General features: G+C 46.9%; 1 protein-coding gene and 1 long non-coding RNA gene across 2 annotated transcripts in view; both read left to right on the forward strand.

Annotated features, from left to right (window-relative positions):
- Positions 1 to 25,819, forward strand: part of LOC147093198 (uncharacterized) — a 369,734-nt gene that overhangs the window by 59,932 nt on the left and 283,983 nt on the right. The gene's annotated exons all lie outside the window — the stretch shown is intronic.
- LOC147093200 (uncharacterized) lies at positions 199 to 3,452 on the forward strand. Its single transcript, XM_085974263.1, has one exon. The coding sequence runs from the start codon at positions 626 to 628 to the stop codon at positions 2,663 to 2,665; it is 2,040 nt and encodes a 679-aa protein (XP_085830389.1). The 5' UTR covers positions 199 to 625; the 3' UTR covers positions 2,666 to 3,452.

The following is a 25,819-nucleotide window of genomic DNA, read 5'->3' on the forward strand; positions in this document are numbered from 1 at the left end:
TTAACTCTGTTTCTCTCTCCACAGATGCTGCCTGACCTGCTGAGTATTTCCAGCATTTTCTGTTTTTATTAAATAAACGAGGGAGTGATTGCTGACAGGAAGAATGTTGGATCGTCCTGTGCATGCGCACCTCCCTGGCGGCTGAGGCGAAACACCGACTCGCCTCCACCTGAGCCGCGCACGTGTACCAGATGTTGCGGCTCCACATGCGCGCCCGATGTTCCAACCGCGGGGTTTTGTGCACTCAGCATGTGCGTTGTGGACCGATCGGGATGGGCAATTGTGGAGCAGGAGGGAGAGCGCGGGCCCATGAGCACATGCGCAGGACTCGGAGTCAACAGAGCGCTTTCTGCAGCGCCGGGGCTTGTGGGTATTACAGCCGCCATTACTGCTGATCCTTTCAGCCAACCTGTGCAGCAGCTGGGGCCTGAAAATCAGCTTCACTGACACTAGGTTCGGAAAGAGGAAAATTAAACAAAAGTTTGTCTCTGATCCTTTTCTGATCTCAATTTACAGGGTTATAGAAGTGGAGCAGTTACAGGTGGGAAGCTCAGACCAAACATCACGTCAAGATCTGACAGAGTCGCTGGATTCATCAGGACCTGAATATCATCGGCCTTTGCACATGGAAAGAGAAAGCAGCGATCGCAGCGATGACAAATTGCACACGTGTTCGGTGTGTGGACGCGGATTCAGCCGATCGCCTGACCTGGCGAGACACGTGCACCGTCACACCGGGGAGAAACCGGGTAAAGGTGGGGATGGTGGGAAGGGAGTCATTTCCCCATCTGCAATAGAAATTCAACGACGCAGTCACACCAGGGACTGTCCATTCATCTGCTCCGTGTGTGGAAAGGGATTTGTTCGTTCATCCCACCTGCAAACACACCAGCGAGTTCACACTGACGAGAGACCATTTCAGTGTTCTGACTGTGGGAAGAGCTTTAAAAGCCCCCAGGATCTGAAGGGACACCAGCGATTTCACACTGATGAGAGGCCGTTCACCTGCTCCATGTGTGGAAAGGGATTTGTTCGTTCATCCCAACTGCAAAGACACCAGCGAGCTCACACTGACAAGAGACAATTTCAGTGTCCTAACTGTGGGAAGATCTTTAAAAGCCCCGAGGATCTGAAGGGACACCAGCTTGTTCACACTGATGAGAGACCATTTCAGTGTCCTAACTGTGGGAAAAGCTTTAAACGCGCCAGGGAACTGAAGCAACACCAGCTTGTTCACACTGATGAGAGACCATTTCAGTGTCCTAACTGTGGGAAGAGCTTTAAAAGCCCCGAGGATCTGAAGGGACACCAGCTTGTTCACACTGATGAGAGACCATTTCAGTGTCCTAACTGTGGGAAAAGCTTTAAAAGCCCCGGGGAACTGAAGGAACACCAGCTTGTTCACACTGATGAGAGACCATTTCAGTGTCCTAACTGTGGGAAGAGCTTTAAAAGCGCCAGGGATCTGAAGCAACACCAGCGAGCTCACACTGATGAGAGACCATGTCAGTGTCCTAACTGTGAGAAAAGCTTTAAAAGCCCCGGGCATCTGAAGCAACACCAGCTTGTTCACACTGGGGAGAGACCATTTCAATGTTCTGACTGTGGGAAAAGCTTTAAAAGCACCAGGGATCTGAAGGAACACCAGCTTGTTCACACTGATGAGAGACCATTTCAGTGTTCTGACTGTGGGAAGAGCTTTAAAAGCGCCAGGGACCTGAAGGGACACCAGCGAGTTCACACTGATGAGAGACCATTTCCGTGTTCTGACTGTGGGAAGAGCTTTAAAAACACCGGAGATCTGAAGGGACACCAGCGAGTTCACACTGATGAGAGACCATTTCAATGTCCTGATTGTGGGAAGAGCTTTAAAAGCGCCAGGGATCTGAAGGGACACCAGCACACTCACACTGGGGAGAGACCGTTCACCTGCTCCGTGTGTGGGAAGGGATTCACTCAGTCATGCACTCTGCTGAGACACCAGCGAGTTCACACTGAGCGATCTTTCACCTGCTCTTATTGTGGGAAGGTTTTCGCTTGGAAGACTAACCTGCTTAATCACCAGCAAGTTCACACTGGGGAGAAACCATGCACCTGCTCCATGTGTGGGAAGGGATTCACTCAGTCATGCACTCTGCTGACCCACCAACGCACTCACACTGGGGAGAGACCATTCACCTGCTCTGTGTGTGGGAAGGGATTCACTCAGTCATGCACTCTGCTGACCCACCAACACACTCACACTGGGGAGAAACCATTCACCTGCTCCGTGTGTGGGAAGGGATTCACTCAGTCATGCACTCTGCTGACCCACCAACACACTCACACTGGGGAGAGAGCATTCACCTGCTCCGTGTGTAGGAAGGGATTCACTCAGTCATGCACTCTGCTGACCCACCAACACACTCACACTGGGGAGAAACCATTCACCTGCTCCGTGTGTAGGAAGGGATTCACTCAGTCATGCACTCTGCTGAGACACCAGCGAGTTCACACTGAGCGATCTTTCACCTGCTCTTATTGTGGGAAGGTTTTCACTTGGAAGTCTAACCTGCTTAATCACCAGCAAGTTCACACTGGGGAGAAACCATTCACCTGCTCCGTGTGTGGAAAGGGATTCACTCAGTCATGCACTCTGCTGAGACACCAGCGAATTCACCAGTGATTGAAGAGGTTGGATTCTGCTGTTATTGCTGCTGTTAATCACATCCAGGACTGAACCATGTTCACTCTGGCAATTGGGCTTTGTTTCTGCTGATGTTAATAACTAGAATAACTGGGCTTGAGATTAATATTCTGGACAAATATTAAATAAAGCAGCTTTGTTTCAAACACACTGTGTCTAATATTTGATTTCTCCATAATAAGAGGAGACTAATTGATGTTCTGTTACTGACTGTTCCATTTTTGGGCCTTTTCTTACTCTGGATTATTTCAGTTCCCATCTAGTTCACCTTCTACCACATCAAACCCCAAACTTGTTCTATTTGTGTACACGGCTTGTGGGTGTCAAAGACTGAACTGTAGTGTCTCACTTTACACTCACCTGAAATTCCTGAACCACCTCTTTACAGAACTACCTTGCATAAGATTTGAAATCTGTTATTTTCTGTATCATTTAACATCTCTTGGATCCGATTAAAAAAAAAACTCCACACATACTGCATGTGATAGCCTTAGAAATGTTCTGATCTTTGTAATTGTCATTGCTGATTTTGATGGTCTCTTTGATTTAATCTCTTGTTACTAACATACATTGCACTATTTCTTTATTCGAGATAATTGTTTCAAATACTTCCTTTATCAGGTCTTTAGCTCCTCCATTGATCCCTGTCAATAATCCTTGGTCAGGGGCTGGGGTTAAGGTGTCGGATTGGGGTTAGTGATGGGGTTAGTGGTTATTGGTTAGGATTGGGGTTAGTGGTTATTGGTTAGGATTGGGGTTAGTGGTTGGGGCTAGTGGTTATTGCTTAGGATTGGGGTTAGTGGTTGGGGTTAGTGGTTATTGGTTAGGATTGGGGTTAGTGGTTGGGGCTAGGGGTTATTGCTTAGGATTGGGGCTAGTGGTTATTGGTTAGGATTGGGGCTAGTGGTTATTTTTTAGGATTGGGGTTAGTGGTTGGGGCTAGTGGTTATTGGTTAGGATTGGGGCGACTGGTTATTGGTTAGGATTGGGGTTAGTGGTTGGGGCTAGTGGTTATTGGTGAGGATTTGGGTTAGTGGTTGGGGCTGCTGGATTCGCAAAATTGGACTTTGTGTTAATAACGGTCAAATGGCAGAAGAGGCCATGATTTTAAAGCCTGTTTTAAAAGAAGCTCAGAAAAAGGGGCATACAAAATGGCCGCCATACCATGTAACCGGCTTATTGGGATATTTTTAAATGGCTCCTGCGAATCCTCAGACAGCTTTGTGGATTCAACCCACAGTAAGTTCTGGAAGCCGTTTCTGAGAGAACGAAACCAGACCCACACATATACATATGGATTAGATGCAGATCCAGTCAAGATCGGCCTGGAGACAGAGGCCATCTAAATGTTGACCCAGACAAAAGGGGACAATTTCATATTCATGAGAACAACACCAAGGACTAGATAACGAGATCAGCAGGACATTATAAACAATGAAGGTCATTCCAGACCAGAGATGGGCCTTTACCGGCCATCGAAAACATTAAAAAATATAATAACTACCCCGCTGTGCTCCCAGCCCACCAAAAGTAAAACAAAGACTAACCTGATTTTGGGCGGGAAGTGGAGACTCCTGAAGAAAGGTATAACTGGAGGAGTTGCAGTTGTACAGACACTCTCAAGGAGACACACACCGGAGTTGCAGTGGAACAAGAGTTGAGCACTCGAGTTACAGTTGGAGACACAGTCACACTCAGAGACACATGACTGAGTGGCAGTGGGTGAAGAGGAGTCGCTTCGGGAGAAGATCAGCAAACTCCTCTCCATCACCGGAGGAGGAAGAAGAATTAAGCCAACATCAGGAAGGCCGTTCGAAACCGGTGTCCCGCCCCGGGGAAAAACATCGAGTGATCATCGACCATCCCCAGGGCGTTGCTGGAACGAGAGGCCATCGACCGAACTTGGGAGAAGAAACAAAAAAAAAAACCCCAAGAGAAGAAACCTTCCAGCCACTCCGGCTCGGGAAGAGACAATAACGAACTAAGGAAATCTATCGGGGCCAGTCCAAGGCTCCTCTGACTGGGGTCGAGCCAATGATCCCCGATCCCGCCGACAGACAGAACCAGCCGGTGTCCAGCCGCCCCCGACCCCCACCTCAGGAAAGAGGTGTGGCACAGCTCGCTGGGGCTCCATGATCCACGTGGAGATGGAACGCCTGAAAGGATCAAACGCAGACTCGTTCAAAACCTTGCACTTCCTAGTTGGATTGGTGAGCATGTTTCTGGCCCTTCACAATCAGATCTAGATAGGTTTAATAAGGGGGTGGATTTAAGGGTACAATTAACATGAGTTGTTGTCCCTCAATGTTCCGTGTGTTTCCTTATTTCATGATGATTTTTGTAGAGTATAAGATGACTGTATTTGCCTTAGTTAGTATGGTGTCATTATGATTTGTTTGTGTTTTTCCCTCCCATGCACTCTCTTATCTGCTTGCATTTGATTTTATATTTTTCCTTATGCAATAAAGTTTCATTTTGTTTCATCAAACTTGGTCTACAAGAGTTTTCTCTACATTGTAGTTCCTGCCCCAAAGTCCAGAGTATAGAATCTAAGGGGCGAGTGGGTCGAACCACTCAAGGTTTTACTGTGCAAGAGAGCGAGGCCTCTAGAGAGAGAAACCTCAGAGACATCTCTCAAGGAAAACCCCTTACAGAACTAGTGGGTATTGGTTAGGATTGGGGTTAGTGGTTGGGGCTAGTAGTTATTGGTTAGGATTGAGGTTAGTGGTTGGGGTTAGTGGTTATTGGATAGAATTGGGGTTAGTGATTATTGGTTAGGATTGGGTTTAGTGGTTGGGGTTAGTGGTTATTGGTTAGGATTGGGGTTAGTGGTTGGGGTTATTGGTTAGGATTGGGGTTAGTGGTTGGGGTTAGTGGTTATTGGTTCGGATTGGGGTTAGTGGTTGGGGCTCGTGGTTATTGGTTAGGATTGGGGTTAGTGGTTGGGGTTAGTGGTTATTGGTTAGGATTGGGGTTAGTGGTTGGGGTTAGTGGTTGGGATTAGTGGTTATTGGTTAGGATTGGGGTTAGTGGTTGGGGTTAGTGGTTATTGGTTAGGATTGGGGTTAGTGGTTGGGGCCAGTGGTTATTGGTTAGGATTGGGGTTAGTGGTTGGTGTTAGTGGTTATTGGTTAGGATTGGGGTTAGTGGTTGGGGCCAGTGGTTATTGGTTAGGATTGGGGTTAGTGGTTGGGGTTAGTGGTTATTGGTTAGGATTGGGGTTAGTGGTTGGTGTTAGTGGTTATTGGTTAGGATTGCGGTTAGTGGTTGGGGCCAGTGGTTATTGGTTAGGATTGGGGTTAGTGGTTGGGGTTAGTGGTTATTGGTTAGGATTGGGGTTAGTTGTTGGGGCTAGTGGTTATTGGTTAGGATTGGGGTTAGTGATTGGGGTTAGTTGTTATTGGTTAGGATTGGGGTTAGTGGTTGGGGCTAGTGATTATTGGTTAGGATTGGGTTTAGTGGTTGGGGTTAGTGGTTATTGGTTAGGATTGGGGTTAGTGGTTGGGGTTAGTGGTTATTGGTTTGGATTGGGGTTAGTGGTTGGGGCTCGTGGTTATTGGTTAGGATTGGGGTTAGTGGTTGGGGTTAGTGGTTATTGGTTAGGATTGGGGTTAATGGTTGGGGTTAGTGGTTATTGGTTAGGATTGGGGTTAGTGGTTGGGGCTAGTGGTTATTGGTTAGGATTGGGGTTAGTGGTTGGGGCTAGTGGTTATTGGTTAGGATTGGGGTTAGTGTTGGGGCGAGTGGTTATCGGTTAGGATTGGGGTTAGTGGTTGGGGCTCATGGTTATTCATTAGGATTGGGGTTAATGGTTGTGGCCAGTGGTTATTGGTTAGGATTCACGTTAGTGGTTGGGTTAGTAGTTATTGGTTAGGATTGGGGATAGTGGTTGGGGTTCATGGTTATTGGTTAGGATTGGGGTTAGTGGTTGGGGCCAGTGGTTATTACTTAGGATTGGGGCTAGTGGTTATTGGTTAGGATTGGGGTTAGTGGTTGGGGCTAATGGTTATTGGTTAGGATTGGAGTTAGTGGTTGGGGTTAGCGGTTATTGGTTAGGATTGAGGTTAGTGGTTGGGGCTAGTAGTTATTTGTTAAGATTGGAGTTAGTGGTTGGGGCCAGTGGTTATTGGTTAGGATTTGGGTTAGTGGTTGGGGCTGTAGGATTCGCAAAATTGGACTTTGTATTAATAAGGGTCAAATGGCAGAAGAGGCCATGATTTTAAAGACTATTTTAAAAGAAGCCCAGAAAAAGGGGCATACAAAATGGCCGCCATACCATGTAACCGGCTTATTGGGATATTTTTAAATGGCTCCTGCGAATCCTCAGACAGCTTTGTGGATTCAACCCACAGTAAGTTCTGGAAGCCGTTTCTGAGAGAACGAAACCAGACCCACACATATACATATGGATTAGATGCCGATCCAGTCAAGATCGGCCTGGACACAGAGGCCATCTAAATGTTGACCCAGACAAAAGGGGACAATTTCATATTCATGAGAACAACACCAAGGACTAGATAATGAGATCAGCAGGACATTATAAACAATGAAGGTCATTCCAGACCAGAGATGGGCCTTTACCGGCCATCGAAAACATTAAAAAATATAATAACTACCCCGCTGTGCTCCCAGCCCACCAAAAGTAAAACAAAGACTAACCTGATTTTGGGCGGGAAGTGGAGACTCCTGAAGAAAGGTATAACTGGAGGAGTTGCAGTTGTACAGACACTCTCAAGGAGACACACACCGGAGTTGCAGTGGAACAAGAGTTGAGCACTCGAGTTACAGTTGGAGACACAGTCACACTCAGAGACACACGACTGAGTGGCAGTGGGTGAAGAGGAGTCGCTTTGGGAGAAGATCAGCAAACTCCTTTCCACCACCGGAGGAGGAAGAAGAATTAAGCCAACATCAGGAAGGCCGTTCGAAACCGACTTCCCGCCCCGGGGAAAAACATCGGGAGATCATCGACCATCCCCGGGGCGTTGCTGGAATGAGAGGCCATCGACCCAACTCGGGAGAAGAAACAAAAAAATAAAACCCCAAGAGAAGAAACCTTCCAGCCACTCCGGCTCGGGAAGAGACAATAACGAACTAAGGAAATCTATGGGGGCCAGTCCAAGGTTCCTCTGACCGGGGTCGAGCCAATGATCCCCGACCCCGCCGACAGCCAGAACCAGCCGGTGTCCAGCCGCCCCTGACCCCCACCTCAGGAGAGAGGTGTGGCGCAGCTCGCTGGGGCTCCACGATCCACGTGGAGACGGAACGCCTGAAAGGATCAAACGCAGACTGGTTCAAAACATTGCACTTCCTAGTTGGATTGGTGAGCATGTTTCTGGCCCTTCACAATCAGATCTAGATAGGTTTAATAAGGGGTTGGATTTAAGGGTACAATTAACATGAGTTGTTGTCCCTCGATGTTCCGTGTGTTTCCTTATTTCATGATGATCTTTGTAGAGTATAAGATGCCTGTATTTGCCTTAGTTAGTGTGGTGTCGTTATGATTTGTTTGTGTTTTTCCCTCCCATGTACTCTCTTATCTGCTTGCATTTGATTTGATATTTTTCCTTATGCAATAAAATTTCATTATGTTTCATCAAACTTGGTCTATAAGAGTTTTCTCTACATTGTAGTTCCTGCCCCAAAGTCCAGAGTATAGAATCTAAGGGGCGAGTGGGTCGAACCACTCAAGGTTTTACTGTGCAAGAGAGCGAGGCCTCTAGAGAGAGAAACCTCAGAGACATCTCTCAAGGAAAACCCCTTACAGAAAATGGCAACCACGGCAGGACTCTGGCAGCAGGATTGCAATGTAGTAGATCCAAGTTTTGAATGGTCGAAATGCAATGGATGAGAGGATAGCGGATTATGTCGTTGGCAAGGTAAATCTCACTAAACAGTGGATTTCCGATCTCTTACTGGATGGGCATCCGGTGGACGCAGCCATCAGGTGGACAGAGAGCAAAGAGCATAAGAAGTCAGTGGAGAAGGCAGTGTGGCTGATGTGTTACAAGAAGCAGGTCCAGATCTTGGACCGAGTCTTTGCAGCACAGGCAGCCAAGATCACAACCCAGGCAGCAGAGATAGAGGAAAAGGCCATGGGAGGGGAAAAACTCATCACAGCGCTTCACGCGCTGAATCAGGAATGCCAAGTGGTAGCTAGTCAACATCAGGCTAGGCTAGAGTACCTGGATTGCCAGGTTACTGCGGCAAAGATGAATGAAATGAGGATACGGGAGAAAAACGCCCGCCTCGCACAACAGCTAAGAGTGCAGGAGGAGAGACTTGTGGAGGTTAAGGCAGCTTACAAGCTAGCCCTCGAGCACAGGTTTGAGAGCACAGACCACGGCCCCTGCCAAAAGACCATAGAGGACCTAAGAATGGCCCTGGTAAAGGCAAAAGGCATGGTGTGTCTCGTCAGCCCGAAAGCTAGTCACATGGACTTTTTAAAGGAATCAAAACAGCCGATTCCAGCTGAGGTAATTGTGGTACCAGCCACCGAGCCCTCAGCACCGCCGAGCTATAGTGAGACTTGGCCGGAAAAGGAGGAGGTAGTGAATGATGAGCTGGCTGAGGTGGAGTGTGAGGAAGAACCACTAGTAGCAAAGCCGGGACCGGCACCAATGTGTCCCACTCGGCACCAGAGGTTCGGTCCCAACGCTGCCAATGGCAGTATCGGACCCCACCAGAACCAGCTTGTGGTCCCCTACACTGGCCCGCAATTAAGGTCCATGGTGAGCCACCTCGCACGACTCACAGTAAAGGGAGATCCCTCACTTCGTTTCAGGGAGATAGAGGAAACAGCAGCCATTAATGACTGTGATGCTCAGGAACAGGTGAAACTGTTGCTTTTCTCCCTGGATTGCACAATCCTTCAGTGCCTCTCAGAGGATAGTAAGAGGGGATGGAAAGGGTATGCGGATCTCAGGGAGGAAGTTTTAGAAGTAATGGGAGTGGACGACGGTAGTCCATTCGACCATGTGGAAGGGACTGTGCAGCTATCTGGAGAACCCCCACGGGTTTTCGCAGAAAGGCTGTGGCCAGTGTATCGATGCAGCTGTCCGGGCATGCCTGAACAGGTTGCAATGAACGATGAGCAGCGGGTTCATTGGCTCCGTTGCTTGGTTACCAACAGTTTGCCGCAGATACGGGCCCTAGTCAGATCTTGGTTTGATCCCCAAGGTCCCGGCGTCACGGAGGAGGCGGTGCTCTGTCAGCTCAATGTGGCGTACAAGAATTGTAGAGGTCAGGAAACACCTCCCCAGAAGGGAAAGGTGTGAGAGGCAAAACCCGCAGCCCCAAGAAAGAAGGAGTGGTGTCAGGAGGGGAATCGCCCTGTCCAAGCCAAGCTGAATTGCTACGGGTGTGGGAGTTATGGACATTGGCGCAAGGACTGTAGAAATCCGTGGATGGATAATAAAGGGAGATTTCCCACAGCCCAAGCCCAAGCCCAGACCGCCGCCCCAGCACCAGCCAAAACCCAAGCCGTAGCTCCTGTCCCAGCACAAGGAGCTGGTGCAGTTATGGATCCCGCTGCGATTGAATCGATCATAGAGACAATGCGGTCTCTGATGATTTCACAGGGGAAAATAGCCGTCACCACTGTTCTTGTCGCTCCTGAGACTCCGACCGTTGTACCCAAGTGACTAGAGTTGGTGCAGCCCATCTACCTGTGTGTGCTGTGATATGATGTATGGAGACGACCCCTCGTGGAGATGGAAGTGGAGGAGGTGACAGGGACCTATCAGTTGGATACGGGAGCATCGTGCACCATAATCCACGCAGATAACCCCACCACCTCGCCTCTGTCCACCGGCGTCCCATACCTTCTGTCGGGCTTCACGGGTTAAGAACAGGCTGGCACACATTCCCTTCCCCTCTCCATTCGTTTAGGACCACTCCGCACCACGTGGAAGTGTACACTAATGAAGTGGGAGGTGGGAGGTGGAACGGGAGTCCTGGGGTCTGATTTTTTGGTGGCCCACGGGATCCACGTGGACCTGAGAAATCATTGTCTCTGGGGAGCGGGTACGAGTGTGAAGGAGATAGAGAGGGTTAATGAAAACCCTACGAAGGCCCGGGTTGGCCGGCGAGAAGTAAAATTCTTGGGTCTAACCCTATGCACTGGTGAGAGAGCCATAGACCAGGAGGATAGACCGGAATCGGTGGAAAATCCACGGGTCTACGCCACTCACACAGTGGAAGTGTCCCGACGCAACAAGTGGTTTCACATGAAGCGGTGCAAACTGTTTAAACTGGGTGCAAGAGCATCAGCAACTGAAGCCAGGTCTGAGGGTAAAGATCCTCAGCCTGAGGCACGCGATGAGTCACAGACCACACAAGCTGGCGTTGTAGCCTGCTTGGAAGGAGAAGCTGTCCCGCCCACCTGGGGGGAGCTTTCCCCAATGGCCTGGGACTTGGACGAGGAAGGGCCCAAACAACAAGGTCCCGCCCTCGACACAATTCTGGAGGAGGTGCAGTCAGAGGGCGGAGGTCCCGCCCTTGACTCAAGCATGCGGGAGGTAGAAATTGGGGGCAGAGATTCTCCACCTGTAGGGACAGGTGAGGAGGAGCCGTCTACCACAGGCCCAATTCCCGAAGGGGCGGAGCCTGAGGGGAGGGAGCCGAAGCCCACAGTTGTGGAAGAGCCACGGGCTGTGAGAGCTAAAGTCCCACCCGAAGGTCCACTCGCCAAGGGAGCCTGCCCAAATCCCAAAGGGGTGGCGACTGAGGAAGGGAGCCGAAGCCCACAGTCGTGGAAGAGCCACGGACTGTGAAATCTAAAGTCCCACCCGAAGGTCCACTTGCTAAGAGAGCCACGCCCAAAGCACCTTTTCGCAGGTCGACTCGTACGCCTCAGCCAGTAAAACCTTGGCCCGAGTCCCCCGTTCTCAGTAAACGCCAACTTGAGAAATCCTTGAAAAAACACAGTCCCCGATTAACAGCAAAAGGCTGCAGGGAACCCGAGCCACAGGTCACTGCAGCCCCGCCACAGGGAGCGGCGAGCTGCAGTCCAATCAGGGATTAGGCAAGCCGCCCGGGGATGGGCGGCACTGTACATAAGTTTAGGTTTAAGTTTAAGGTATGTAAATATTAAAATGATTAGAGTTTAAGTAATTTTGAAATCTGCCCAGTATGTGTGTAGTTTGGATCGAGGTTGAAAGACCCGATCATGCCGTCACCAAAGCCAGAATCTCTCGGGAGCCTGGCTATATTGTGTGATTTGTTGCAGGAACCAGGAGAAAGATGAGAGGGATCCTTGTCGCGTTCGTGACGATCGGGTGGAGCTGGGCCTATCGGGGCCGCACTAAGGACTCGACCATCTACGGGTGCTCTGGCAACAGAGGCCCATTGCGACTGATGGAACCGGCTCACGGGATGCTGAATAGGCTGCTGCCTACTTCCATGAAGGAAGGTGGCCAGGCTGGCTGGGGTCGAACTCTACTGAAGACTCCAGCCAGATGGGGTTCGCATACAGCGAAACATCTCTGATGTGCCCCAGGGTGTGGATCATTGCACCCAGGATCAGCGTCACCATGGGCAAGAAGATTTGCTTACATAAGAACATAAGAAATAGGAGCAGGAGTAGGCCAATCGGCCCCTCGAGTCTGCTCCACCATTCAATAAGATCATGGCTGATCTGATCCTAACCGCCAATCTGCTATCACAGAACCATCTCCTGAATCTAACAGAATTAGACACATGAAATAGGAGCAGGATCAGGCTACATGGCCCCTGGGCCCGCTCCGCTACCCACAGGGCCATGACCGATCCGAACCTAGACTCATGTCCAAATTCCTGCCCGCTCCCCGTAACCCTTAATTCCCTTTACTTCTAGGAAACTGTCTATTTCTGTTTTAAATTTATGTAATGATGTAGCTTCTACAGCTTTTTGGGGCAGCATATTCCATGGACCTATCACCCTCTGAGTGAAGTAGTTCCTCCTCATCTCAGTTTTGAAAGAGCAGCCCCTTATTCTAAGACTATGCCCCCTAGTTCTAGTTTCACCCATCATCGGGAACATCCTCCCCGCATCCACCCGATCCAACCCCTTTACAATCTTATATGTTTCAATAAGATCGCCTCTCATTCTTCTGAACTCCAATGAGTAGCATCCCAATCTACTCAACCTCTCCTCATATGTCCATCCTCTCATCCCCGGGATTAACCGAGTGAACCTTCTTTGTACTGACTCGAGAGCAAGTATGTCCTTTCTTAAGTATGGAAACCAAAACTGTACGCAGTATTCCAGGTGTGGTCTCACCAATACCTTGTACAACTGAAGCAATACCTCCCTATTTTTATATTCTATCCCCCTAGCAATGAAAGCCAACATTCAATTGGCCTTCTTAATCACTTGCTGCACCTGCATACTAACCTTTTGAGTTTCGTGCACCAGGACCCCCCAGATTCCTTTTTACTTCAGTACTTTCCAGTTTCTTGCCTTTAAGATAATAACTTGCTCTACGATTTTTCCTGCCAAAGTGCATAACCTCACACATTCCAGTATTGTATTCCATTTGCCAAATCTCTGCCCACTTACTTAGCCTGTCTATGTCCCCTTGCAGGTTTTTTATGTCCTCCTCACTCACTACTTTCCCTCCCTTCTTAGTATCATCTGCAAACTTTGATATGTTACACTCGGTCCCCTCCTCCAAATCGTTAACATAGATTGTAAAGAGTTGGGGACCCAGCACTGACCCCTGCAGAACACCACTAGTTACTGATTGCCAGTCTGAGAATGAACCATTTATCCCAACTCTCTGCCTTCTGTTAGATAGCCAATCCTCTATCCATGCCAGAATATTACCCCCAATCCCATGATTTTTATCTTAAGCAATAATCTTTTGTGTGGCACCTTGTCAAATGCCTTTTGGAAGTCTAAATACACTATGTCCACTGGTTCCCCTTTATCCACCCTATATGTTACTTCCTCAAAGAGCTCCAGCAAATTTGTCAAACATGACTTCCCCTTCATAAAACCATGCTGACTTTGCCCTATTAAATTATGATTATCCAAATGTCCTGTTACTGTCTCCTTAATAATGGACTCCAAAATTTTCACCTAACACAGATGTTAGGCTAACTGGTCTATAGTTTCCAGCCTTCTGTCTACTGCCCTTTTTAAATAAGGGTGTTACATTAGCAGTTTTCCAGTCTGCCGGGACCTTTGCTGAGTCCAGGGAGTTTTGGAAAATTATTACCAATGCATCCACAACCCCTACCGCCACTTCCCTCAAGACCCTAGGATGTAAGCCATCAGGTCCAGGTGATTTATCCACCTTGAGTCCCATTATTTGTTTGAACTGTCTGGGACATGTACCTTTGGATCATTGGTGGTGGCTGCGCAAGTTGAGCAGCACCATGAAGAACTCCACTGTGGAATGGGAGAGATTGGGTAACAACACCCATCGGACAATTACCGGAACTCACGGGGGGTTGAGTGTCTGTTGGGACAAATGGTGGGAACCAGATGAGGGGATCTACATCTGTATGTGGAGTTCAGAATGCGCTTGCCCCACAGTTGTCTCCATCTTTTTCCAAAGACAGTTGCAGGATGCTGGACAAGGAATGAGGTGGGATGTCAGCACACGGGCGTGCGGAGTCCCATACTCTCAGACCCCAGTAAACGCCACCGAGCTCATCACCCGACCCTGCAAGCCCCTGCCCACAGTTCCAGTAGCTAAAGCCCTCAAGGAAGGGTGCCCACCACAACAAAGGGACCCGGGAACGGATTGGTATTGGTACCCACAGGTCAGGTACAGTACCAAGGGGTCCACTACACGGTGGCTTCGGTGATTTTAAACCTCACTGAGGTACGATTGCCAGAGTGGTGCCCCAGGGAAATGGAGCAATTATACCAGGTCCTGTTAACAAACATGTTTAAACAGTTTTACGAATTCGACTTTGCCGATGTCGACAGAGCCGAATTGCACACCACACCACATGTGATCTTGGACAGAGTAGGGAGACAAAGAAGGGGTGCAGTAAATGATATTTTCACAGCTTTTAATACAGGAACTTCCGTCATCAACACACTGGATGACGTGGAGCTGCAAACCCAAATCAATGGTTTGAAAACACAGTTGAGAAAGATACTGACTGATAAGAATAAGGTAGTGGGTTCTGAGTTACCTGAGGACCAGGCCATGACACTACACTTAAAAGAGATAATAGCTGAGCTGGAGAAACACGGCAGAACGGTAAATGCCCTCATTAGGGAGGATCGGAATGCATCTGATCAGGCTGCGCAGAACGAAGCTTCTGTGCTACACAGGGCATGGTTACTGGGCGAGGGCCGCAGTAATCTGGAGGATTTGAAAGCAAGATTTAGTCCCTCCTGGATCAGCAAAAAGCACCTCGCAGCCCTCCACCCTTTTGAGAATGCATTGAGTCAGTGCCAGCTCAGACTAGCTTCAGGGGCCTACCCAGTCCCAGTGAACTGTGGACGGTCTAATCACACCATTATGGGTATAGTGGTAAGAATGCCGGTGATGGGAAAGACAGCAAAACCCGCTCCGGTATACAGGGTGGAGAACATTGGAGTCATTCAGGGGGGTGCGCACATTCGCTACACAGGAGTCCCACCTTACGTCATCCAATGGGAGCATGCAATGATGGGTACCGACCTCGCAGGGTGCCGGAGCCGGGGAGCACACATCATCCTGTGTCCCCAACACTTGAATGCCCATTCAAAACCACAGTGTGGGTTCAGAACTGCTGGCGCGAAGCCTATAAATTGCACCATGGAGGCAATGGCACAAGGCCATGTGCCCCCGCAGGTGGCATATATAGGAGGTGGGACATACTGTGTCACCACTGCAGCGCCCCACTACCAGCATGGACAGCACGGTTGGTGTCTGGTTAGTGACAGCAGCTTCTGTTTGAAGCCCAGGGCAAAAGTTCAAGTGGCCCAAGAGCGAATTGTCCCCATTCCTGAACCTTACACTGTTCACATCACTGTGAATGAGAATTTCACCGATCTTCAGCGATTCGTTGCACATTTTGGATATATCACTCCCCCTCTCCCTGAACACCTCACCAAGATATTAAAAGCCGTTGTTGTTTCACAGAAACACTTCTACACACTGGAGCAGAAGACTTTAGAGATAGGGGCAGACATATTGGATATAGTGACCCCACCATGGTGGGACCTGTTCACTAATATAGAAGTCCCTTCCTGGATTAGGAGAGCCTCCCACATTCTTGTAGTGTGCCAGGTTGTCATTGTAGTTTATTTACTGTTTGTACACTGTAAAAAGGTCAAACATTCGCAAAAGTATGAGAATAGAGGGGAATGGAGGGAGCATTATGTGCGGGTAGAAGAAGAGACACCCATTTAGATTGATGATGCTTTGTATAAAGTTAAAGTTTTCCCTCCCTCCTCTATTATTTTTGACATGTATTCATGTACATTGTGATTTTCGTGTGTATTTTATTTTATTATTGAAGTCTTATTAGATGTGATACTATTATTAAAAGGGTAATGTGTATGCACTAGGTGGTGTAAGCATATAAGGACCCCCTCCACGCCTGGAAGTAAGTTGTTAGATTTTTAACTCCAAGGTATTGCCATCTATAGATGCTAAATGTACACTAGATTTTTCTGAAATGGGAAATGCATGTGTCGTGGGGTCATAGATAGGCAAATACTGGGGATGGTTAGATTGTGGACAGTCAGAAAAATTTTCTCACCCAGAATGATGATGCTTCAAGAAAGTTACAGTATCATCAGGGGGGAGTGTAGGATTCGCAAAATTGGATTTTGTATTAATAAGGGTCAAATGGCAGAAGAGGCCATGATTTTAAAGACTGTTTTAAAAGAAGCCCAGAAAAAGGGGCATACAAAATGGCCACCATATCATGTCACCGGCTTATTGGGACATTTTAAAATGGTTCCTGTGAATCCTCAGACAGCTTTGTGGATTCAACCCACAGTAAGTTCTGGAAGCCATTTCTGAGAGAACAAAACCAGACCCACACATATACATATGGATTAGATGCAGATCCAGTCAAGATCGGCCTGGAGACAGAGGTGATCTAAATGTTGACCCAGACAAAAGGGGACAATGTCATATTCATGAGAACAGCACCAAGGACTAGATAACGAGATCAGCAGGACCTTAAAAACAATGAAGGTCATTCCAGACCAGAGATGGGCTTTTACCGGCCATCTAAAACATTAAAAAAATATAACAACTACCCCGCTGTGCTCCCAGCCCGCCAAAAGTTAAACAAAGACTAACCTGATTGTGGGCGGGAAGTGGAAACTCCTGAAGAAAGAGCATATTTGGAGGAGTTGGAGTTGAACAGAAACGGTTACAGTTGCAGAGACACACGACCGAGTGGCAGTGGAACAAGAGAAGTTGGTTTGGGAGAAAATCAACGAACTCCTCTCCACCATCGGAGGAGGAAGAAGAATTAAGCCAACATCAAGAAGGCCGCTCGAAGCCGGCGTCCCGCCCCAGGGAAAAACATTGGGAGATCATCGACCATCCCTGGGCCGTTGCCAAAACGAGAGGCCATCGAGCCAACTTGGGAAAAGAGACAAAAAAAATAAAACCCCGAGAGAAGAAACCTTCCAGCCACTCCGGCTTGGGAAGAGACGAAAATTAAACTGAAGAAACCTATATGAAGACCAGCCCAATGCTCCTCTGACTGGGGTCGAGCCGATGATCCTCGACCCCGCTGATATCCAGGCCCGCCGGTGTCCAGCCGCCCCGACCCCCACCTCAGGAGAGAGGTGTGGCACAGCTCACAGGGGTTCCACGATCCACAAGGAGACGGGGCACCTGAAGGGATCAAAACACAGATTTGCTTTCAAAACCTGGTACTTCCTAGTTGGATTGGTGAGCATGTTTCTGGCCCTTCACAATCAGATCTAGATAGGTTTAAGGGGGTGGATTTAAGAGTACAATTAACATGAGTTGTTGTCCCTCGATGTTCTGTGTGTTTCCGTATTTCATGATGATCTTTGTCGAGTATAAGAGGCCTGTATTTGCCTTAGTTAGTATTGTGTCATTATGATTTGTTTGTGTTTTTCCCTCCCATGTACTCTCTTATCTGCTTGCATTTGATTTATTTTTCCTTATGCAATAAAATTTCATTTCGTTTTCATCAAACTTGGTCTACAAGAGTTTTCTCTACATTGTAGTTCCTGCCCCAATTCCAGAGTATAGAATCTAAGGGGCGAGTGGGTCGAACCACTCAAGGTTTTACTGTGCAAGAGAGAGAGGCCTCTAGAGAGAGAAACCTCTGTGATCTAAAACCCCTTACAAGGGATTGGATGATATCGGGAACAATCTAATCCCCACCTTTGTGACAAATAAACAGCTGGCAGAATGGAAGCTGTCAAATTCACGCTTTCCATCGTGAACTCAGGAGGTTGGGCAGAGTCTGGGCTACGTCTCACCCATTACATGCTAAACTGAAGGTTCTGGGAGGGATCATTCCTGCCCTGACAATACAAGTGACACATGGATCCATAAAAGTATGGGCAGTAGAATCAGTTCGGATATTGGAGGAGAAATTACATCATGAATATCAGCCCTTCCCACCATATGTGGTGCTAGTAAATGAAAGATGGACAGCGCCAGACATGGCAGGTTGTTCTTTAATCAAATGACGTGTCGATATCACCTGAGAGAAGTTAGTAAAACACCATGGGGGTTTTGTTTGTAATAAAGAAACTCCAAATTGCACCATGTCTGGAACAAGCTGGCACCAGAGACAAACTAAAGCTAGTTGTGTCGTACAAGGGCGTTATGGTGTCACTACGGCCGCAGCCTCTTGTGAGTACAGAGCGCTCACCTCCCTATCACCCACTCCTGTTTCTGCTTTAAACCGACCCAGGTTACCCAGGTAGATCATGAGATCCTGATACCAGTGACCAAGCATGATGTTACTAACAGCGCAGTGCACGGTGGTATGCTCTCAGACACTGACAAAATATTGATTGGATTTGGATATCTGTTGGCTGCCCCTCTGCCACCACACAGATGACATTAAAATTAAAAGAGATTATAGAACGAACCGAGATCTCAGTAACACACCTGCAGCAACTACACCAGGAAAATGAAATCCTGCTAAAGAGATTGAGGGGCTGGGAAGGAAATCACAGTCAACAACATCTCGATACACCCGTTGGTCAGAATTATTTCACAACAGTTAGTTATTTTCCAATGCTGTCTACTTGTCCTGGTCATCATCGTATAGGTATTGCACAGACAAACCCTTACACAATTGAAGAGGAAAACAAGGAGCCGGGTCAGCAGAGAGCTCTCCCAAACCTGGAGTGTGGGAGAATGCAGGAATAATTATCAACAAATGCAATAAGAACAAAGGAATTGTTGGAGCCGTGCGGACATCAACTTAACAGTAATGGACTGTAAACTCCAAGCAGATCAATGCTAAAGACAGACAGAAAGTTAATTGGCTCAGAGTGATTGCTCAAATTCTGTCTCTAAAGAGATGAATGTTCGAATGATTTAAGTTGATTTGTGTTAGAATGCGTTCTGCTCCAACTATTCCAGCACCCTTTCGCTTAGGTTTGCATTATTATAACAATATGGGGGAACGAAGCAGATTCAGTAGTAACTTTCAAAAGTGAATTGGAAAAATACTTGATGGGAAAGAATTGGAGGGCTATGTGGAAGTGCAAGGTAGTGGGTCTAATTGGATAGATCTTTCACAAAGCCGGCACAGACCTGATGTGCCGAATAGCCTCCTTTCCTTCTGTGACACTCTAGGATGCTTAATCCTCTGTCTGGGTGTTGTTTATTTATTCCTGTGGGATTGAAATAGTAATGTCCTTGAGCAGGTAACTTCAGATGAAGTCATTTAGCAAAGGATTGGGGAAATCATCAGACTGAGGAACATTCAATGAATCTTCAACCTCACGGGTCCATGAACCTGCTGAATTATGACCATCTGAGATCAGGATGGGATGCTCGGAACAACAGAGCGTCAACAAGGCACTCTTATGAAGACACGGACGGGGGTCGCACCCGCACTTTTCACTTCACACGGCAGACGCATTACCGCTTGATAATCGAGCCTGATGTTACTTTTTCTAAAGCAAAATGCTGTGGATGCTGGAAATCTGAAATACAAACTGAAATTGCTGGACAACTTCAGCAGGGCAGGCAGCATTAGTGGTGACAGAAACAGATTTAACGTTTCAGATCGATGACATTTCATCAGAACTGGGAAAAGTTAGAGATGTGAACAGGGAAAGGGGGCGGGGAGCAAAGAACAAAGGGGAAGGCCTGTGACAGGGTGGAAGGCAGGAGTCATTACATGACAAAAGGGAACGTGGTTGGGAATGAGCCACGTAAAGAAAAAAATATGCGCCTAAAGGAAGTGTAGAAGGGAACAGCAGAATCATTACCAACAGCGGCTGTCCGAAAAAAATGGGAGCAGTGTTTAGAAGCTGAAATTACTGAACTCAGTGTTGAGTCTGGAAGGCTGTAATGTGCCTATTCGAAAGATGAGGTGCTGTTCCTCGAGCTTCCATTGAGCTTCATCAGAACAGTGTAGGAGTCCAAAGACAGAGACATCAGAGTGAGAGTGGGGCGGAGAATTAAAATAGCGACCAGAAGCTCAGGATCACGCTTGTGGACTGATTTGAGGTTATCGGCAAAGCGATCACCCAAACTGTGTGTGGTCTCCCAAATGTAGAGGAGTTTGCGGCGAATACAGTTTACTAAATTGCAAGAAGTACAAGTAAATCGTTGTTTCACCTGGAAGGTGTGTTTAGGTCCCTGGACATTGGGAGGGAGGAGGTAAAAGGGTTGCTTGCACAGGAAGGTGCCGTGGGAAGGGGAAGGGGTGGTTGGGTGATAGATGAGTGTACCAGAGTGTCACCGAGGGAGCTGTCTCTTCCGAATGCTGAATGAGGACGCTGGGAAAGATGTGTTTGCTGGGGGGATCACGCTGCAGGTGGTGGAAATGGCGGAGGATGTTCCGTTGAATGTGGAGGCTGGTGGGGTGAAAGGTGAGGACAAGGAGAACCCTATCATTGTCCTAGGTGGGAGGGAAATGGGTGAGAGACGAAGTGAGGGAAATAGAACGGGCATGATCGAGGGTTCTGTCCACCGTGGTGGAGGTGATTCCTCGATTGAGGGAAAAGTAAAACATATCGGAAGGTGGCATCATCAGAAGAGATGTGACGGAGATGGAGAAACTGAGAAAAAGGAATAGAGTACTTACAGGAATCAAGGTGGGAGGAAGTATCATCAAGTTAGCTGTGGAACAGCTGGGCTTATTTGGTTGATGTGAGTGGATTCAAAGGAGAAGTAGTTCAATGTGTGTTCAATACAATTTCAGGCGGAGGAGGTTGGTAGTGGATAGGGATTGTGTTGGCCTCCATTCAAGGAAGAAGTGGAGGGCCCTCCAGCCGTCCTGCTGGAGGTGTAGAGGGAATGGACCCCCTTAGTGAAAAGCAGACGGTTAGGAGCAAGAAACTGGAAAGTAACTGATGTTATAATTTTCCACAGCAGCATTCAAATCAATGGCATTATCAATGGATTGTTATTTTGATGTGAAAGGAATTTGTTGAATTGTGTACAACTGCGCATTGCTGTTTAAAACACCAGGGCGGTTGATGGATTCGTGTTAAAGATCGAGTGTACATCAGTTCATGTGGTTTCGAGCAATGCTGTCGGTGGATGTGATAATTCATCTGAGAATTGCAACCATTGGGAAGGAAGTTTTAATATTTACATTTCACATTTCCAGGCAGCATTCGTACATTACAGCAGGCGCTCTGCCGTTTGACGGAAAATAGGAACAGGAGTAGGCCATTCAGCCCTTCGAGCCTATTCCGCCATTCAGTGATATCATGGCTGACCTGGATCTTAACTTCACCCACCTGCTTTGACTCCAAATCCATTCCTACCCTTATCTACAAAAATCTATCGATCTCAGATTTAAATTATTGATTTAATTGGCAAAAGTGCCAGATGGGAGAGGATGAGATTGTTTTATTACTCAGAGGGTAGTTATGATCTGGAATGCATTGCCTGAACTGTTGGTGGAAGCAGATACGATCGCAGATCCAATAGTCACTTTCAGAAGGGAATTGGATAAATACTTGATGGCGAACAATGTGCAGGGCTGTGGGGAAAGTGCGTCATTCTATGGTTCTATGATGCGACAATCCTCTCCCTCAGTGAGCTTGTGTTTTCACTGATTTACCTCAGGTCAAGGCTTTAATTCCCGTCCGAGCTGGCAGCGACTTTCTGACCTTTAATGTGATGTTTCTCTTTTTCTTGCTCTATGATTCGCTTTATTTCTCTCTGTTTCTGTCTTTCTTTCCGTGTGTCAGTCTCTCTGTATGTCTCACCCAGTCTCAGTCACTTTCGCTAAGCTTTTCTAATTGGGTCTCTGTTTATCCGTCCATCTATTACTTTCTCTCTGTTAATCTCTCCATCGCTCCCCACATCATTTTACTCTGCACCCCATGAGTTAACCCTTTAAGCATTGGGTCAGTTTGAGCTTGCTGATCCTGGGTGTTTGAAGTGCATTTTAACATTCTTACTTCAAAGGTGTTCAGTGTTGACGGGAGGGGTTACATGTTCTGTGGGCTAAAAGCTGAGTGATTTCTTATCCAGTTACGAACGTTCAGCTCAATGCGTTATTTGCCCAGCTGCTGTGCTTTTGCAGTTCAGCTTTTCACTGTCCGTAGTTTTAGAAAATATCTTTAGCCACTCACACTTTCAGCTTATGCTGCTGTGTAGTTTGCTCCACCCTGAAAACTAAATTTAGAGTCTGCAAGAAATTTGTCGAATTTTCAAGCACTGCGCCGACAAGCTTGTATCACCAGGATGGCCGAGTGGTTAAGGTATTGGAGTGTGTTCATCTTGATTCGAATCACACTCCTAATAGATGCTCAGGTTGAACGTAAAACCTAAAACTATTTTTGGTATGAAAACGCTTATGACCTCTGCAAGGGATGGTGCCATATTTATAATTCACCCTTCAAGACAGCGTTTCTTCATTTACAACTGGTGTTCTGAACATAGGAACAGGAGGAGGCCATTCAGTCCCTTGAGCCTGACCGCCATTCACTAAATTCCTGTGTGAGCTGTGTCGTTAAATCCATACATCTGCTTTGGATCCAAATCATTATAACGCATGTCTGGCAAAAAGCTACCGATCTCAGGTTTACATTATTAATTGAGCTGGCATATACTGTGTTTTGTGGGAGAGAGTTCCACACTGCTACCAACCCTCGTGTGAAGAAATGTTTCCTAAGACCTGGACAACATTCAGGCTTGGGCTGATACGTGGAAAGTAACAAGCGCACTACACAAGTGCCAAAATTTCTTCCACAGCACCTCCCAAAACAACAACCTGTACCTCCTAGAAGGAGAAGAGCAGTTCGCGCATGGGTCTTATGTTCATTAATAACTAGACATTCTTATTATGAACACAGCTAGCTTCTAGCTAGTCATTTATTCAGTACACGTTCTCTAGGTACAGTATCTGTAGAGATGCAGCATGTGCGCTCCTGTGTGCAGGCTGCCATCTTGACTGTTGCCTTGTGGGTAGCCTAGTGCTTCATGGGTAGTGTAGTCTTATACATACAGCTATATGCAGCGCTACACAGCTCTATGGCTCCACCTAGTGTCCACTATAGAATGACATGTTATTGATCATTACAATGGGAACACCACCAGCTGCAAGTTCCCCTCCAAGGCATGCACCATCCTGACTTGGAAATATATTGTTGTTCCTTCATTGTCGCTGGGTCAAAATCCGGGAGCTTCTTCCCTAACAGCACTGTGGGTACCTTCACCTCACAGACTGTAGTGGTACAAAAAGGCACTCAGACCCACCTTTTCAAGGGCAATTAGGGTTGTGCAATAAATGCTGGTATTGCCAGCGACACACACATCCCATTAATGGCGAATTTGTAAAGAAAATTGCTTTACAGAAAATGAATTGTTTTTTGAAGTGTAGTCACTGCTAATAATGTAGGAAAACACGGCAGCCAATTTCTACACAGCAAGCTCCCACTGGTGATGGTAGCTGTCGGACACAGATATGCCCAGGACACCTAGGAGAATTCACTACCTCTTAGCATCATAGAAACTTAGAAACTTATGGCACAGAAGGAGTACCATCGGCTCTGCTCGAAAGACCTATCCAGCCTAATCACACTTTCCAGCTATTCGCCCATAGCCTTGCAGTTTACGGCACATCAAGTGCATATCCAAGTACTTTTCAAATATGGTGAGTGTTTCTGCCTCTACCGCCATTTCTGGTAGTGAGTTACAGACCCCCACCACCCTTTGGGTGAAAAACATTGTCCTCAACTCCCCTCTAATCCTTCTACCAATTACTTTCAAACTATTCCTCCTTGTTATTGGCCTCTCTGCTAAATGAAATAGGTACTTCCTATCCACACTAGCTAGGCCCCTCACAATTTTATACACCTCAATTAAGTCTCCGCTCTGCCTCCTCTGTTCCAAAGAAAACAACTCCAGCCTATCCAATCTTTCCTCAGGGCCAAAATTCTCCATTCCTGGCAACACCCAGAGGACAACAGAGGACTCAGATTTAATGTAATTGGCAAAAGAACCAGAGGGGAGTTGAGGAGGTTTTTTGTTACATTGCGAGTTATTATAATCTGTAATGCTCTTCCTGAAATGGTGCTGGAAGCAGATTCAATAGTAACTTTCAAAAGGGAATTGGATAAATACTTAAATTGGAAAATTTTGCAGGGGTATGGGGAACGAACTGGGAATAATTGGATTGCTCTTTCAAGAGCACGACGGGGCAAATGGCTTCCTTCTGTGATGTATGATTCTGTGATTCTCTGAAAGGTTTTATTAAAGGATTCATGCAAATGAATGCAGTTATTTGTTGGCTCCACTATCTCAGTTTATTACTGTGTACAAGTGCATGTTCTGTTTCAACCTCATTGAAATGATTCGGGGTTCGGTAGCAATGAAGCTCAAGTCAAATTCTGTTATACAGCACGGTGTACAAGTGGTAATGTGCCGGTCTCGTCAAACTGAAAATCATGGGTTTGACTGCGCCTGGGGAAATTTTATCACATTTAATTTGATATTTTTAAGGTTTCTCCTTTTTATCTCTATGAAAACCAGCTTCTCCCGCCTCTTTGCATAAATGAGCTCTCACATCCCTGTTACTATTCCAGTAACTGTATTCTGCACTTTCTTAAAGTGTGGTGCCCAAAATTGAACGCAATACTCCAGCTGAGGCCTGACAAGTGCTTTATAAATGTTTAGCATAATTTCCATGCATTAAGGTCTATTCGTCTATTAATAAAAGAAAGGAACTCAAATCGCTTTTCACAGATTTCTCAACTTGTCCTGCCACCTTCAAAGATTTGTGTGTGCGCACCACATGTGTCCCTGTTCCTGAACCCTCTTTAAAATTGCACCATTTAGAGCTGATTAATCAATTGCAGGGGAGAGCATTCTGAGCAGTTTGGGGCCAGTGATCTCCAGAGGGAGCCGATTAAAGGAAATAATCGGCCCCATTAAAGTTGTAACATTTAGTTTACTTTGCCTCTCCTCATTCTTCCAACCAAAATATATTACCTTGCAATTCTCTGCATTAACTTTCATCTGCCACGTGTCTGCCCATTTCACCAGTCTGTTTTTGTTCATACTCCTCCTTTGTAGCTCTTACTACCTGCTTTGTGACCCTTTGCTGTTCTTTGTAACTTTCCAGTTCACCAGGATCTGTGCAATGTTTTGCATTTGTGTTTGATTTTTCTTTTACTTTAATGCAGTGCCTTACCTCTTTAACCATCTATGCCTGTTTTTTGACCAGTTGAGTTCTTGCCCCTCAGATGTATAAACTGATCCTGTTACATATAAAATTATTTTAGAACACCTCTCACTGATCATCTGTTGTTTTACCTATGAACAGATTTGCCCAGTTTACTGCAGACAGGCTCTGTCTTGTTGAAGTCGGCCTTACCGAAATCTAGAATCCCTGTAGTTTTTTCGCATTTCTCCCGTTCAAACATTGCGTTGAACTCAATCATGTTCTGATCACTATTAAATACATTTTCATGCACGCTAAGTCTGATGAATAAATCTGGCTCGTTACTTATTACTAAATCTAATATGGCATGACTCCTTCTTGGTTCTGGGA

Source organism: Somniosus microcephalus, unplaced genomic scaffold (genome assembly GCF_052327205.1).
Source record: "Somniosus microcephalus isolate GS21.2 unplaced genomic scaffold, FLI_Smic_1.0 unresolved_chr1, whole genome shotgun sequence".
Lineage (NCBI taxonomy): Eukaryota > Metazoa > Chordata > Chondrichthyes > Squaliformes > Somniosidae > Somniosus > Somniosus microcephalus.